The sequence below is a fragment of the Rhineura floridana genome, chromosome 8, assembly GCF_030035675.1.
Source record: "Rhineura floridana isolate rRhiFlo1 chromosome 8, rRhiFlo1.hap2, whole genome shotgun sequence".
NCBI lineage: Eukaryota > Metazoa > Chordata > Lepidosauria > Squamata > Rhineuridae > Rhineura > Rhineura floridana.
This window is the reverse complement of record NC_084487.1, coordinates 62,212,186-62,227,803: the sequence shown is the minus strand read 5'-3', so window position 1 is coordinate 62,227,803 and position 15,618 is coordinate 62,212,186. Positions and strand designations below refer to the sequence as shown.

The 15,618-nt window shown below is 41.5% G+C and overlaps 1 protein-coding gene and 1 long non-coding RNA gene across 4 annotated transcripts in view; both read left to right on the top strand.

The window, feature by feature from the left end:
- The window catches only part of ALX1 (ALX homeobox 1), a 54,591-nt gene extending 41,149 nt beyond the window's left edge, over nt 1-13,442 (top strand). For 2 of the 3 annotated variants that reach the window (XM_061639638.1, XM_061639635.1), the window contains exons 4-5: nt 11,850-11,906; nt 12,814-13,442. In XM_061639638.1, coding sequence (XP_061495622.1) covers nt 11,850-11,906; nt 12,814-13,134 — 378 coding nt within the window. In that variant the 3' untranslated portion in view covers nt 13,135-13,442. The remainder of the gene's footprint in view (nt 1-11,849; nt 11,907-12,813) is intronic. The other variant, XM_061639637.1, reaches the window with a different exon arrangement.
- A 2,035-nt stretch (nt 13,443-15,477) lies between these two features.
- Nucleotides 15,478-15,618, top strand: part of LOC133390638 (uncharacterized) — a 29,261-nt gene continuing 29,120 nt past the window's right edge. Inside the window, exon 1 of the long non-coding RNA XR_009764439.1 lies at nt 15,478-15,548. This is a non-coding gene — a long non-coding RNA (uncharacterized LOC133390638). The remainder of the gene's footprint in view (nt 15,549-15,618) is intronic.

Below are 15,618 nucleotides of genomic sequence, written 5' to 3'. Positions count from 1 at the left end.
AAAGGACAGGTACAACCTGGAGGACTCCTGACATGCAAACCCAATTTGAGGTGCATTCCCACAATTCCAACAATATCTATCCATGGTGTCCTCCAAAAAGAACATTTGAAATGATTTCTTTGTGAATGATACATTTATTTATTCACTCATTCATCCAATCATTTTCTTTACCAGTTTTTAGTTAGTGCCCTTCAACTATATTTCCATGGCAGATTATAATTGTAAATTATAAATTATCTTGTCCCCTTGCAAATTACTTTATAGAATTCATGTGAACCTGCTCAGTCCTGATTCAAGCTGTCCATTTACAGGCGTTACTAGAGAAGGTACAACTGGCTACTCATTTAGTCTCATCCCTGAAGTCACACAACCCTCCCAGCACCTCTCAGGATGCGGATGAGCTTTGGCAGCAGGGAGCCTTTTGTATCCATGGAGGTTTCCCAATGCGATGGAGAACCCTGATCTTCCAGGGTCCTCAAGCATGCAGGAATCCTTAAAGCTCCCTGCTGCCAAAGTTCATCCTCAACCTGAGAGGGGCTAAGTCAGCTGGGCAACCTTGGGGACTGCAGCCCTGTTATACCTGGTGTTGTCTCTTCCCCCTGGGACTAATGATTGAACAGGTTTTGTGACACACTGCTTTCAACCTGGGGTTGTCATATGCTCCCATACGGCATTATGTTCTTAGAAGCAGCTGCTGATACTATTTTGAGTTGGCCAAAGGATGGCAGACTGCCATTGGGGATAGGGTGTTGAGTCGCTCAATCCTCACTTATCACTGGGTGACCTCAGGCCAGTCACGGTTTCTCACTGTAACCTATATATTGTGCTATTGTCCAGTACCACAATACTGTGAGGATAAAAGGTTGGTAGTAGGGATGGAGGGATCTGTCAGTTTTGGTCCTCTCACTTTCTCATTTTTTCCAACCTAAAATTAAGTTCTCCACATTTCTTCAGGAATTTGCAATTAAAAAAAAAAACGTTCATGAAAATCCATCACCATTTTAGTGCAAATTTCTCCTAAGAAACATATTTTTGTATGATGTTTTGACTAATGTATATGTTTTTGCAAGTAATTTCTTTGAATTATAATGAATTTTTGTATGCTATTTCCGCTAATATATTCATTTTCATGCACACTTTCCCCTAACATATGCATTTTTCTAAGCATTGGTTGGAGAACTGCATTGCAAAATTCAGATAAGTGTGATTTTCGAAGGAGAGCTGTGTTTCGGTTTTCATATTTCAGAAAGTGCAAATGGATAGGATTTGGCTTTAAATGTGAACCGAATCAAATTTCTTCTCCACCTGTAGTTTGTAGTGAGGTGGAAGAAAGAACCATGTACATTGCCTTCAGCTGTCGGGAGGAGAAGTGGGATGCACATACGATAAAGAAATACAAACAAAACAAAATTGTGCTGTAAATGCTTGGTGAAAGATAGGTGCCAGCAACTGGAAGAACCTGGGCCAAATCCCAGCTCCCAAGGCATATGTGAGAGCAGGGCTTGCTAACAAGGGACCTGAGGAAGGCCAGAGTTGAGCTGCTGCTTTGCACTTTCAAAGTGGTCATGCAAATTCTGCAAAAGAAAGCTAAAAGAGTGTAGCAATAAGATAGCATCCCCCCCCGTGTTATCAGGGACTACAGAAGAAACTCAGATAATGTATGCACACTTGAAGAAATGGGGCGGGTCATAGTTTGGTGGTGCAGAGCAACTGCTTTGAATGCAGAATGTCCCAGGTTCCATCCCTGGTGACTGCAGATACAGTTAGGAAAGACACCTGCCTGGAAACTCACTGCCAGTCAGTGTCAACAATATTGAGGTAGATGGTCAGAAGGCTGGTCTCATACAGCTTCCTATGTTCATGTATTTCGCTAGTGGCAGCCTTCCCAACAGTAGGGAAACTTGGGAGCTCATGATTCTGTTTTGTAAGCCAAGGGTGTGAGAAAATATATAAATATGTGTATGCCCTTTGTTAAATCTTGCATATTAATTTCACATAGGGGTCCTTTATGACCAGAGCACACATGGGGAACTTCCATAAGCAATAATCAGAGTTACATGCTCCAATTATGTACTCCATATGGTGTATATTACACACCACATGGCAGGGGGCTAAAATATGTTTTTGTTCTGCACAAAGCTGACAAATAACCAAGGAGGCTCCCAGTCCTTCTTGGAGCCAACAATTCTGATTTGTGTTGAGCACAGTCCTTTAGTCTGGGCAGGGTCATACAGTGAATCATATTTTGCACATACCACCCCATATTTATCTAGCATAACACTTGACTGAGCAAGAAGCAATGTTACTGTGATTATCATTACTGTCATTTAATTTCTAAGTATTTTCAGTATAATGTTTTCAGTTGTCTTTGGATCATTTATCCCCATTGCAATTTTTGTTAGATATGTGCCCTGGGAGACTTATCAAGCAAAAGCTTGTCCATACACTCGATATAGGAAGCTGCTTTATACAGTCAGACTATTGGTATATCTTGTAGTCCAAGGTTGGAGAACCTTGAGTCCGTGGGCCAAATTTGACCCACGGGGTCTCCCCATTTTGTCCATGAATCCATTTTGGGCAAGCCATGCCCACCTACATCTAATGTACTATATGACAGTTTTTAGAAGTTGAAAGAGCTGCAAGGGGCTGCTTGCAAAAGGGCTTTCAAACAGTCTTGCGCTGCACTTTGAAATCCCAACAACTGGGGCTTCAAAGCGCAGCATTACCAGATGTCACAGTGATGTCTGGTGACTGAGAGTTGGGGGCCCCTGTCTGATTATGACTGGGCTGCCCATGGGCATTTCAGGGCTGTTTGGATCTTGGAGGATCTTGGAGGATCTTGGATACAGCTAATCTCCAACTTTAGAGACTCCTGTGCATGAGTGGGTTGGACTAGGACCAGAGTCTAGAAGCTCAGTGGCACAGCTTTCTATTATTATTATTATCTTTATTTATACCCCGCCATTTTTCCAAAACTGGAACTCATGGCGGCTTCCAGATAAAAAACACATATAATTAAAAACATACAAAGTCTACATTAAAATAAGATTAAACCATTTCCAATATTAAAACCATACACACATACAGCTAAAAGAATTCAGACTAGTTTAAAAATGATATAATAGACATTAGCAATGCAGCACCCTTCACGCCCTATCCTTAGCCTTCAATTCCAAAGGCTTGTTGGAATAGGAAGGTCTTTGCTTGTCGGCGGAAGGACACAGTGGTGAAGCCAACAGAATCAAGATTCTATTATACAGCAAGCAGAAATGAGGAACTATAATTGCATAAAAGCCAATGGCTTAGATGGTAAAATAGTCAGCCAAGTGAAAGGCATACAATAAACACACATGCAAAATAACCACCCTGGGTTATTTGATGAAGGGTAGTTAAAAAGCTGAACAAATAAACAAATACATTGTATGTATAGAACTTAGACAACATTGGTCCCTTTTTACAGATCAGAAACACTGAGATATAGCAATATGTGACCAACCTAAGTCCAGTCAATGAACCCATTGCAGAGAATTCCTTAAAATAAAATTCTGCATATGCAATATGCTTTTTGAAGGATGACTCTCATTTGGTTATAGTTACCTTTATTGGCTTATCAATGCCCTCCAGTTATGTCACATTGCTAAATCCTGGTACTGTGAGAGAAGGGGAATTAGGTTAGATAAATATGACATTTATCATTGTCATGATCACTGTAGTTATCATAATTGTCACCACCAACACTGTCATCATTGACATGGGGGAAGTAGTAAAAGCAATATTAACAGTAGCAGTTGGCAATCAATATCCCATCAGATATTAGGTGTCTGCTTTACAATGCATTCTGCCTAAAGCCAAGTCAAACATATACTCTGGTTTAAAGAGCTTGCTATCCATGTTTAAGACACTTAAAAGAAACTGCAGAGAATACTAACTATTTAAAACAGAAGAAACTGAAACCATAGCACAGGCCAGAGGCAGATCTGGTTGACAGACTGCAGTGGTAACAATAAAATGTGATCATTGTACCAATGCCTTTTTAAAGGGCTGTAGCTAGACGATTATGTTAAATCAAAAGTGGTAAGATTGGAGATAAGCCTTCACTTGTTCTTTGATGGTAAAATATAACTAAGATAGGAGATAAACCTCTGTCTGCTGCCTCTTAAAGAGCAGAGAGAGGCCTTTTGTGCCTGCTGCCTTTTAAAGAAGGGACAGAGGCTTATTTCCTTTGTTTCCACAGTGCTAAGATCAGAGATAAGAAAAACACTGTCTGCTAAGCACCACAGTGCTAAGATAGAACCTTATCTCTGATCTTTGTATTCTGGTGCTTAGCACTAAGACTGGAGATGAGAGATCTCTTAGTGTTTAGAACAGAGATAACCACTGCTTAGAAAGTTCATTTTTAAAAAGAACTAGTTCCAGTACAAGTTTGTCTTTTTACAAAACAAACTACTGTAGTTCAGTTCAAGTTCATTTCCCCCCCACATTCAGCATGTTACTGTGGTCTAAAATTAAACCAGGGGCCACACACAATGAATAAGAAATCTATTTTCTTATTCATACTATACAGCATGTCAACAGGTGAAGCTCTCTCCATAATTCTATCTCCATACTAGAAAAGGCTTACCCTGTTTAATTTCTGCCTGCTCCACAGCTGTTAAAGGCAGAAGACCTCATTTGCTTGTACTTCTTGCTGCAAGCTCCTGTTGGAAGACCTTGGAAGTGGACTTCGTTCAAGTGAACTATTTCATTCCAAGCACTGGAGATAACAGATATCATATGACTGACAGGTGGGCGTGGTTTGCCCAAAATGGCCTCGTGGGCCAAATTCAGAGGCCTAACTCATAAAAGGTTGCTAGTGTATGTTTAATTGCTCTTTGCCTATTTATATAGTCCACTAGTAATGAAAGCCAATGAAATAAATTTAAGTTGACTTATCGGCCCTATAACTGATTAAGGCTACAATCCTTATGCCCACTTTCCTGGAGCCATTCAGCTCAATGGGAGTTGCTTCTGAGTTGACATGTATAAGATTGCGCTGATCAAATACATTCAAATCAATGAGCAAGTTACCAAAATATAGGTGCCCCTTTGAGATATTGAAGGAAGTAGGTGATAAAAAAATGATCAGCTTGTCAGAAGAAAAAGCCATCTAATATTTTCCATTTTTTCCTATTACAGTAACACACTGGGGTCAAAATAGCTTCCAAAACATATACGTCCCTTCATAGATTTAAGTTAAATTGCTGTTGATTAATGTGCTTTTTAAACCAATTTAATCTTGCAGTACTCTCCCTCCCCTCTGTCTCACACCGACACACACACACACACACACACACACACACACACACACACACACACATACACGTTAGTAAAGAAATATATTGAAGAGTTCTTTGGTGATTTCATGGTAACCACAAGAGCAAAACTCAAGATGTCTGTGATGTTAACAGAAACCAGAGATGGGATCTATGTATAGGCTTATTCAGAATCGCCCTGAATTGCCTTTTATATACTGCACAGATCACAGGGAAAATATTTTCTTTAAATTCAAGTACTGTCTCCTTTCCCTCCTACATTCCAGAAGAGGCACTGAAGTTTTGTACGTATTGTAAAACAGGGCTGTATTTATTTATTTTATTCCAAGATATATTTTACACTTAGGATTCTATTTTGAGACACTTAACAGTATATATCTTGTTAAACAGTCAGCTTGTAGCACATCTTCATCCATGCATTTAAAATCAAGAGTTGCAATTTTGTAGCAGAGAATTAGGCTTTTAAGTAGTGCTGTGAAACAGACAGAATCATAACTTTTAAAGTTACATCAGGTTCATTAGTTAACCCATGAGAGTCCTTCTGGACACTCTTTCGTTATCAAATGTATGATTTTGTTTCCCTCCGCTAAAGAAAAACTAAACAATCTGCTTGCCAACTTTATAAATTCTCAGTTTATTTGCTTGACATAGATTTTGTGGTTAAATTCTAGTGTTTCCAGACAAATGAAAGGGATATGTATGTGATAAAACATTGGAAGTATTTGCCTGGCTGCACTTAAAGCATGGGCTGCCACAGGAACTTCTGGCTCTTTAAAGAGTCAGTCCCTTTTTACTTTGCCATATAAATAATTTATACCACTGACTGAGGTTCTTTCTTTCTTTCTTTCTTTCTTTCTTTCTTTCTTTCTTTCTTTCTTTCTTTCTTTCTTTCTTTCTTTCTTTCTTTCTTTCTTTCTTTCTTTCTTTCTTTCTTTCTTTCTTTCTTTCTTTCTTTCTTTCTTTCAACCCTATCCCTCATATGCTTCCAACATGCTCCCATTGCTCCTTGGCAGTCCAGGTTCTTCACTTGACAAACCCTGGGACAGAACATCATTTGAGGAACCCTACAAACGCTGGTTTGGTGGGATAGGGAGTAGCTGCAGCTTACCTGGATGTGGTGAAGCAGGCAGTGGTGGGCTCAGGGCTGAACTGATGCACCACCAGCATCATGGCCCCACTGGTATGTCCACACAGCCCTGAGCTCACCATCACCCTCCCTCAATGAAAGAGCTAGCTACCCTTGAGCTATTTAAGGCTGCAATCCTTACACCAGGCAAGCCTCATTGAGCTCAGTGGGACTGGATCAACATGTGTAAGATTGCTCTGTTCAAATGCATTTAAATAAAGGTGCAAGTTACCCCAATAGAACTGCCCCTGTGAATACTGAAGGGAGTAGGTGATAACTTACAGCAGTAGTTCTCAACCTTTTTTGCTCAATTCCCCCCTTTCACCATTGTTCAGAATATAATTCCCCCCTTCCCAAGATAGTCTCTCATAGCATGTTGACGTTTCTCGAGTGACAGTGGTGTTTCTCGTGAGAGAAAAATGTCTTAGTTTATATTATAACAGAATTTCTTGGAGCACTTTCTGGTCTTTAAATAATAATTTAATTTTGCAAATGAAAATAATGCTGCATGTTCAAGAATCGATTTTAATCTGTGACATTCAATAAACTTTATTGAATGTCGCAGATTAAATTAAAAACAAACTACAATTTTACAGATTGTACATAATCTACAGGACATCACGCTTTGCTGAATAGTGGTCCCAATTCCCCCGCTGGAACCCTAAAATTCCCCCCCGTGGGGGAATTCCCCCCTTGTTGAGAACCCATGACTTACAGTCTGTCCAGGTATGCTGTAGCAATGCCAGTGTCAGGAGGGCAGCTCTGCCATGCCCCAACCACACTGGCCTCTAACAGTTAGGGATTCATTCCACTGCTATTGGCTTTCAATATGACCTTGGTAACAGCCTTTGCAAGGTTGTTCTCAATAATAGACAAACTTTCAGAATTGCTGGTTTAGTGAAATTCTATTGCAATTATCAATCCACTGATCACCTCTTTGGTGGCAGAAATGATGTAATCACCATGAGCAACATGAAGTGCAATCTAAGAGTGGTGAAGTTTTCATAGCAAGGACAGCTTTTGTAAAATCTTTCCTAGATGTTCTGAGCTTTTGGAACACCCTCATCAAGAAATAAATTATTACAAATGATCCTGAATACTGTTTTCTGTTCTAATTATTTGTTTAGCAAATGCTTGCTAAATAATTGCTACTTGTGAAGCATGCAAGTACTTTGAGCTGCTGCATGAAAAGGATCAGCCAAATAAACACCATGACTGGCAGCATTTTGGCTGCGTGGTTGGGGAGACAGACCTGAGAGGGACTAGAGATGTGGTCCAGAAAAAAACCAGAAAATATTTGGGGAAAATGTCCCCCCCCCATTTTTCAAAAATAGAAAATCCTGGAAAAATCTAAAAAAAGGGGGGGAAACCCTGTTATTTTCTGAATGTCTTGGGGTTTTTTTCTCCGGGTCTTCACATCTCTAAGAGAGCCTGGGATTCTGCATGGCATCTTTAAAGCACACTGGCCAACATGGGTTCAGTTATACTGACACAACCCTACATGCCTGCACACATGATGTGGTAGTAAGCTGTTTCCATTTAAGGGGAAGGGCTACGGCTCAGTGGTAGAGCATCAGCCTTGCTTGCAGAAGGTCCCAGGTTCAATCCCTGGCATCTACAGCTACAGTTGGTAATGTTTTCCCCCCTCCCCAGTCTGAAATTTGGGAGAGCTGCTATCAGTCTGGGTAGACAATACTGAGCCAAATGAACCAATGGATTGACTGTGTATAAGGCAGCTTCCTATCTTCTTAAGGGACTCTATGTTCCTATGAGATTGCTTGGCGATTTCATAGCAAACACAATATAGTAACATTGGACATAGCTGATATGTTGCTACACATCAGGAATACCAGCCCAGCTTCTTTGACATTCAAGGGGAGCTGCCCAGCAATGTTGGAGTACCTGTGCAAGAGGCTTTCTGAGGAAGGGAAAGGGTGGAGACCAGAAGGATGCTCAAAGCACATGAGTAAGGAGCACTTGACTGTGGGCTGGCTTGCAGACATGCAGATGAAGGAGGCATTGTGAAGGTATAGCCTAGAAGCATGACACATTGGGAGTGAAACTAAGGTCTAAGTCATCTTCAGAGCCTACCTTAGCCAGGCCAAAGCAGTTCAGCAAGTAAATGGAATGTATAGATGGGTGGCATTTATAATGTTGATCAACATAACACCATCAGGCTACCTTCTTTACAGAGAAACATAAGCAGAGTTCCAAAGAGCTTACAATCTAACTTTCAATCTGGAGCTGCAAAAGGAGATGTCTACCAACTGGGCTTTCATGCAGGAGATCCATGATCAGCAGGATCTCCTACTTTTTTTTTTATTTTAACTTCAGAGCAGCCGCTTGGAGCAGTTAATTTGACTGGGAAAGTAGTGCTGGAAGAAGGGGTGTTTACAGTAGTACAGTTAGGTAATTTTAGGTTATGGATGTAATGGTCTTATGGGACCCTGTGATAGGACCTCATAGTGCTTATAAATTCATCATTACTTAATTTACTTCAAATCGGGGTAAGAGGGCGCTGCTGCATTTGATCGCTCTCCTGCTCATCCTGTTGAGTGGGGCCCTTGACTTCTGCCCTAGAGCCCTCTGCTGATAGCATTACTGGGAGTTTTCCTCCAGTGGCATCCTCCTGCTCTTAGTTCCATTGGGTAAAATCAAGTGCAGATGTTGCCCCTGCCTGCCTCAGTCCATGAAACCAAGACAGTGGAAGCTGGTGGCTCTGGTGTCAGTTGGGCAGTGAATCTGCTCTGGGTTTTAGTCCAGACTTTCGAGGAGCTGTCCAATGTGGTGAATGTGCTCTATATAAGTACAACAGTACTTGTACACTGTATACATGTGCTGGGAATGCCAATCATGCCAGGGTCCCTGGTTGCTTGTTCAGACCCTGTGCATGTACAGTGGTGCATGCACATAGGTCCTTCTCAACTTTAGTTAAATATGTGGGGGTGGAGGGCAAAGTGCAACCCCACTCCCCCTTTGTGGGGGATTCAGTCACCCTGGATTTTTAAGGGTTATAAAACATTGGAGTTTCTTAGATGACCTTTGCTTTGAATTTTAAAAAATCTACAAAAACCATTGCTTGAGGGCATATTTGTCCTGCCACAGCTGAAATGAATCTGTGCTGTTTTGCTTTTAGACAAAGTAACTTTGCATTTCTCCCGCCCCTCTTCCCGATTCATTCTTTGGTCCAGGTCCTGAGTCCAAGACCAGATCAAACGGATAAGCTGTTCCTGCGTGGACTTTTACAGCTCACATTGCCATGCAGTGACCCCTAGGACCAGAATATAAGGTTGCAGCTGCACACAAACTTAACTTGGAACTAAGGAATGAGGCCCCTTGCCTACACCCAGTCACTAGGAAAATAACAGCTATGAACAGTTGGAAACAGTCATGTGGAAAAAAAAGACAAGAGGCATTCAGCTTCTCAGAAAGCACTGAGCAAAAATGAAACCTGGAGAAGGTCTGGCTCATCACTAAAACATACATTTTTTATGGGGAGCGTTGATGCATGCATGCACACACCTTCTCATGAGCATAATTTTTATTTAGAAAGAAGGTTTTCTAAAAATATATTAGAAACGAATTCTGAAGGAAATCAGAGAATGTCTGTAGCGAGGCAATGTGGTGTAGCAGTTAGAATTTTGGATTAGAATCTGGGAAACCAGGGCTCAAATCCCCAGTTAGCCATGAAGCTCAGTGGGTGACCTTGGGCCTGTCTTTGACTCGCAACCTAACCTCCCTCACAGGATTGTTGTAAAGATAAAACAGTGAGGGGGAAAAACCATGTATGCCACCTTGAGCTCCTTGGAGGAAAGGTGGGAGAGAAATGTAATAATAAATAATTATTATTAATAATAAAAAATCTGCCAGGGACAGACCCTATCATTAGGTGTAGTGAGATAGCTACCTGAGGTAGCTGATTTAGTGTGTCATGAAAGGGCAATAAATTGGTACCTGTTTGAGTATTTCAGGATTTTAACTGCCAGGGAGGGAGAGAGAAGTGCTGGTGGGATTTTCTTCCTGAGATGCCATAAGAACCTGACTGGATGTGGGTACTAAATAACTGAACTTTGTGAGGTGGAAGTTTGCTCCTCAGCCTCAGGGAGATGCTCAATATGTCATGTGAGGTCCTAAAAGATAAACTTTTGTAAGATTTCTATATGATTTGGTATCAAGTGCCCACCTACCTGGTCGAAGTGACTACAGAGGGCACTGTTTGACTTATTTCATTTTTTAAATCCCATCCTTCTTCCATGCTGCTCAGGGCAATGAATATTTCTCTTCCCTTATCCTCATGTAACCCTTACAATGACTCTGCAAGGTAGGTTAGGCTGAGAGAGAGTTTGTGTGGATTGGCCTAAGATCAGCAGGTGAGCTTTGTGGCTGGAGGGGGCAGGGAAGTTGAAGCTGGTCTTCTCACCCCTAATCCAACACTCAAACTGCAGCTATACCATGCTGGTTTAGAGTAGCATGTCTGCTATAACAGAAGATCAAAGGGACATTCCCTTTGTAGCCTTTTAGTGCATATTTTCTGTTGCTCTGGAATAACATTGTGGTGGTGGTGGCAGTGTGTGTGTGGACTCCTGCTGGGAGGACGGGTGGGATATAAATAAAATAATAAATAAACAAATAAATAAAAATAAAGAAAGAATGGATGGATGAAGAACTGAAGAGAAATGAAAGTACCAAACACCATACAAGGAAGGTCAGGGCTCCAGGTTCAAATCCTCACCCAGCCCTGAAGTCCATGGGGTTAATCACTCTCTCTCTCAGCTTAACCTACTTTACAAGGTTGTCGTGAGGAAAAATCGGGTGGGGATTGGGAACATGTGCATCGTCTTGAGTTCCTTTGAGGGAAGATAGCATATAAATGTAAGTGAACAATAGTAAGAAGAGTCGCACGTAGGCAAATGCCAGACAGGTTGGAAATGAGAAGCTAGAATTTTGTCACAGCTATAAAAGGGAGAGGATCAGCTGAATCCCCAAAAGTTATGGCCACAGGAGCGACTGACAGTCCATAAATCAGAGCATTAAGGCTGAAAAGAATCCCAGGACTGATTCAAATAGGTGAGGGAGATCATCTCGCTCAAGACAGGAGCATCAAGATCTTGTGAGAGGTCCAGGGGATGCACAAGTAAAATATAATCACAGAGGGTTTTTTTAATTTTGTTTTTGTTTTGGATATAAAAATGCAACAGCAATAGATGATGCTTGAGTAATTCTTGTGACATCTTTGCATGCTTACTTATTGTGCCACACACAACTTAGTCAATGAAGCCGACTGGCAGAAGGTACAGGACTGACAACTGCATCACACAACAGATAATTAAATTGATGACATGATATAGGTGTATAAAACAATGAAAAGAGAGGAGAGGACAGACAGAACTTTTTCTCTCTCATAATTCTAGAACTCGGAGTCACCCAAAGAAGTTGACTGGCAGCAGGTTCAGGACAGACAGAAGGAGGTACTTCTTCACAACATGCATAAGTAGCTTGTGGAACTCACTAAAACAAGAGGCGCTGATGGCCACTAGCTCAGAGAGCTTTAAAAATTAGGCAAATTCATGGAGAATATTTCTGGCTAATAGCCTTGATCACTCTTTAGTACTGGGACAAACAACAGGGGATCCATTTGTCTACATGCCCTGATTGTAAATTCTAGAGGTATCCATCTGTTGGAAACTATTAGAAACAGAAAATTCTCAACTACAGTAGTTGGATCTTGGTCTGATTCAGTTATTAGGTTGCAATCCAGTACATGTCTACTCAGAAGTAAGCACTGTTGGGTTCAATGTGATTTACTCCCAGGTAAGTGTGTATTGGATTGCAGCCTTATATGCTAAGCCAGACACATCTCTTCCATAGTGAAAGATGCACAGTGAAGTCCAACTTCCCATACATTTGGTACTAACAGGGAACTGCAAAGATAGTTTTGGCTGCTGGATTCAGGGACCCAGTGAGGGAAACGTTTAATGCAGCTGCCTTTTTAATGCACAGAGCTCATTGCAGAAGACAACCCAATGTCCATAAATCAACTTCCATGCATGCATAGCTCTGACTAGATCCAGGTGAAAAGTTGGCTGAACCCCAGTTTTCTGATGACAACTGCAAAAAACCCTTCATTGGAAAACTACCCCTTTTTGATTTTGAACATTTTGTGGAGACCACACAAGTTGTTCCTAATCAAGCAGGCCTGTGGATCCCCACTGACATCTTATTTGTCATTTCCACAGAAATAAATGTTCTGCAATTACTTCAAAGGCAGGTGTGTCACATGCTTGGCTGAAAACAGACCAAGTGAAGCACAAAATGAAGACAAGGAAGGTGGCGGGGCATGTGCACATTTAATCTTCTTTGTTTCATATGTTCCAGATCCAGAATAATTTGTGGGCAGGAAATGCAGCGAGCGGGTCTGTGGTGACTTCCTGCATGCTTCCACGTGACACCTCCTCTTGTATGACCCCTTACTCCCATTCGCCTCGGACAGATTCTGGGTACTCGGGTTTTTCAAACCATCAGAGCCAATTTGGCCACATCCCCCTCAACAATTTCTTCACTGACTCTTTACTTTCTGGAACCACCAATGGACATGCATTTGAAACCAAGCCAGAATTTGAACGGAGGTCTTCCAGTATTGCAGTTCTACGAATGAAAGCCAAAGAACATACTGCTAACATCTCCTGGGCCATGTAATGTAAGAGAATGCCTTTCCTGTTTCAGTGTTTGGGCAAAAGAAGAGAGAGAGAGAGAGAGAGAGAGAGAGAGAGAATCCCACCATTTCGTATTTCCCATATTTAAAGGACTCAACAATAAGCTGCTGTGTGAAGAATTGCTAGCAATCAGGATGTACAAAGAAGCCTGCTTAAGCAAAATGCCTGATATGCTATTTAACAATAACTTTTAAGCATAAATGTGTAGGAGGCCCCAAAATAGAACCACCGTGTGCCGATCTCCAGAAGCCCTTTTAAAAATAGGCAAATAGGTTTTACTGTACCAGTTGATGAAATATGATTGTAAAACCTGCAAAAAACACAATAAATCTATTAAAGAAGTACATCTGCTGTATATTGCTTGATGTCAGTGCTGTGTACAAGAGGAATTTCTTATTCACTGTAAAGCAGGAAGTCTTTAGAGGGAAATGCCTTTGTTATGTCAATGCTGTATGGGAAATCTTTTACCAAGGTGTGCAGGGAATGAAATATGGCAACCCTCCAATTAACAAATGGGAGATGCTGGAAGACCGGATATACAATAGACCACTTTTTGTAAAAAGCTGTCCATTTATTTATTGGAGAATGGTCTATATCCAACTATGTTTTAAGCATAGACCATTTACATTAGTGGTCCCTGGTTAGTCATGTCTATTAATTTCAATGGGTCTACTCTTAGTATGACTAACATTGGCTACAACCCTCTGTTATTTAAAATCTGGCCTCAACAGATACAGTTGCTGGGATTTTAACTTTTTCAGAACCCACCCTCTTAACAGTGTGCAAAATGTTGTGAACTTATTCTTAGCAGAGTACAGGTGGATTTATTCTGCTTTAGTTTGTTCTGTGATGCTTCTCCAATGCTACCACATTATCAGGAGGGGCTATAGCACAATGAAAGCGGGACAAAAATGAACCAGATCATTTGTGGTATAAAAGGATTTCAGCAGGAAGTTACAGGATATGCACTGATTGGAAGTGAAGCAGTGTGACTGCCCCAACATTTTTTGCAGGCACAAACAGTGGTGAAAGTGGGATTGTATATGACTGCCCTGACAGCATCACGAGCACAAATCATCATGAATGCACAATAAAAAGGACATCTGAAGGGGCCATGAGAAAAAGATGATTTGGTGAAATCTGCACTATTGTACAGAAGCTTGCTCTGTTACTCTGTGTTTCAGTCAGGCTTATTACACTCAGATGTACACACCTGCAATTCAGAGTGTTTTGCTTTAAGAGAGTCAGCTTTTGTTGCATGGAGTTGGAACTTCTCATGTATTCAGACAGGGAGGGAGGGATCTGTCTGAAATCTCTACTCAAAACGCACAGTACATGCCTTGCAACTCTCTTGTTTTAGCACCTGAGTATGCTGTCTTTCAGGATACTCGATTCCCTTCCCTCTGTTTTTCTGACCCCTCCCTCCACAACAAAATGTAAATGTACTGCCTTCAAGTCGATTCCGACTTATGGCGACCCTATGAATAGGGTTTTCATGAGGCTGAGAGGCAGTGACTGGCCCAAGGTCACCCAGTGAGCTTCATGGCTGTGTGGGGATTCAAACCCTGGTCTCCCAGGTCGTAGTCCAACACCTTAACCACTACACCACACTGGCTCTCAGTCAGCCAGAATTCTGTGGCCGTTGTGCGTGTTCAAACCTCATTGCACTATTTTGATTCCTCTCTGTCGCCATGGATTTCTGCAAAAGCTTTTTGTATTTATGCAAAGCTGGGGGGGGGAATTTCCCTGAATCCCCCAGACCTGCTGATGCCTCCCTCTTGTTACTCTTGTGTGTTGATGGTTCTGGCTACAAAAGGACTGGTACTGAGTTTACTATTATACAGCCACAAGAGTGGCTGTATACTATAGTCAGCAGGGATTTTTCGCGTTCTACCATGTTAAATGAAAATACCACCCCACTCCTTTCTGGTGCTTTGTATAGTCCCAATTCAAAACAAACACTTATACTGTTGGATTCAGAATCGCTTGCTCTACAACTCTGGAAGTTTTCTTGGTGATACACAACCCCTCCACGGAGAATCCACAGGTTAAAGTGAAAAATGGGAGGAAAAAAAGCTAGAAGCCGTTTGGACTTTTTTCCCTTGAAATTGACATAATCTGTTGTCATTGATTACAACTCAGAGATGACTGTAAGGTATCCCTAATCAAATCCCTGAGCTTGCCCATACACAGTACTTCATCTGAAGTAGGTTTAAATTAAAAAAATGGCATAGTTTATTTTTAATTAATGTTTTAAAAAATGCATTGGACCGGGTTATAACGTACCGCATGGGCAGTCGAAGGCAGTTCCCTTCCCCCTTCTAAGTGGAGAGCCAGACCACGTGGAGGGCAAGCGTGAAGGGAGCAGCAGCAGCGTGGAGGTGAAGAGCTGTGGAGGTGAGTGATAATGTCTGTGTGTGTCTGTGTGTGTTTTACTGTTTCTCTGTGGCAGGGACACTCCCCTGAG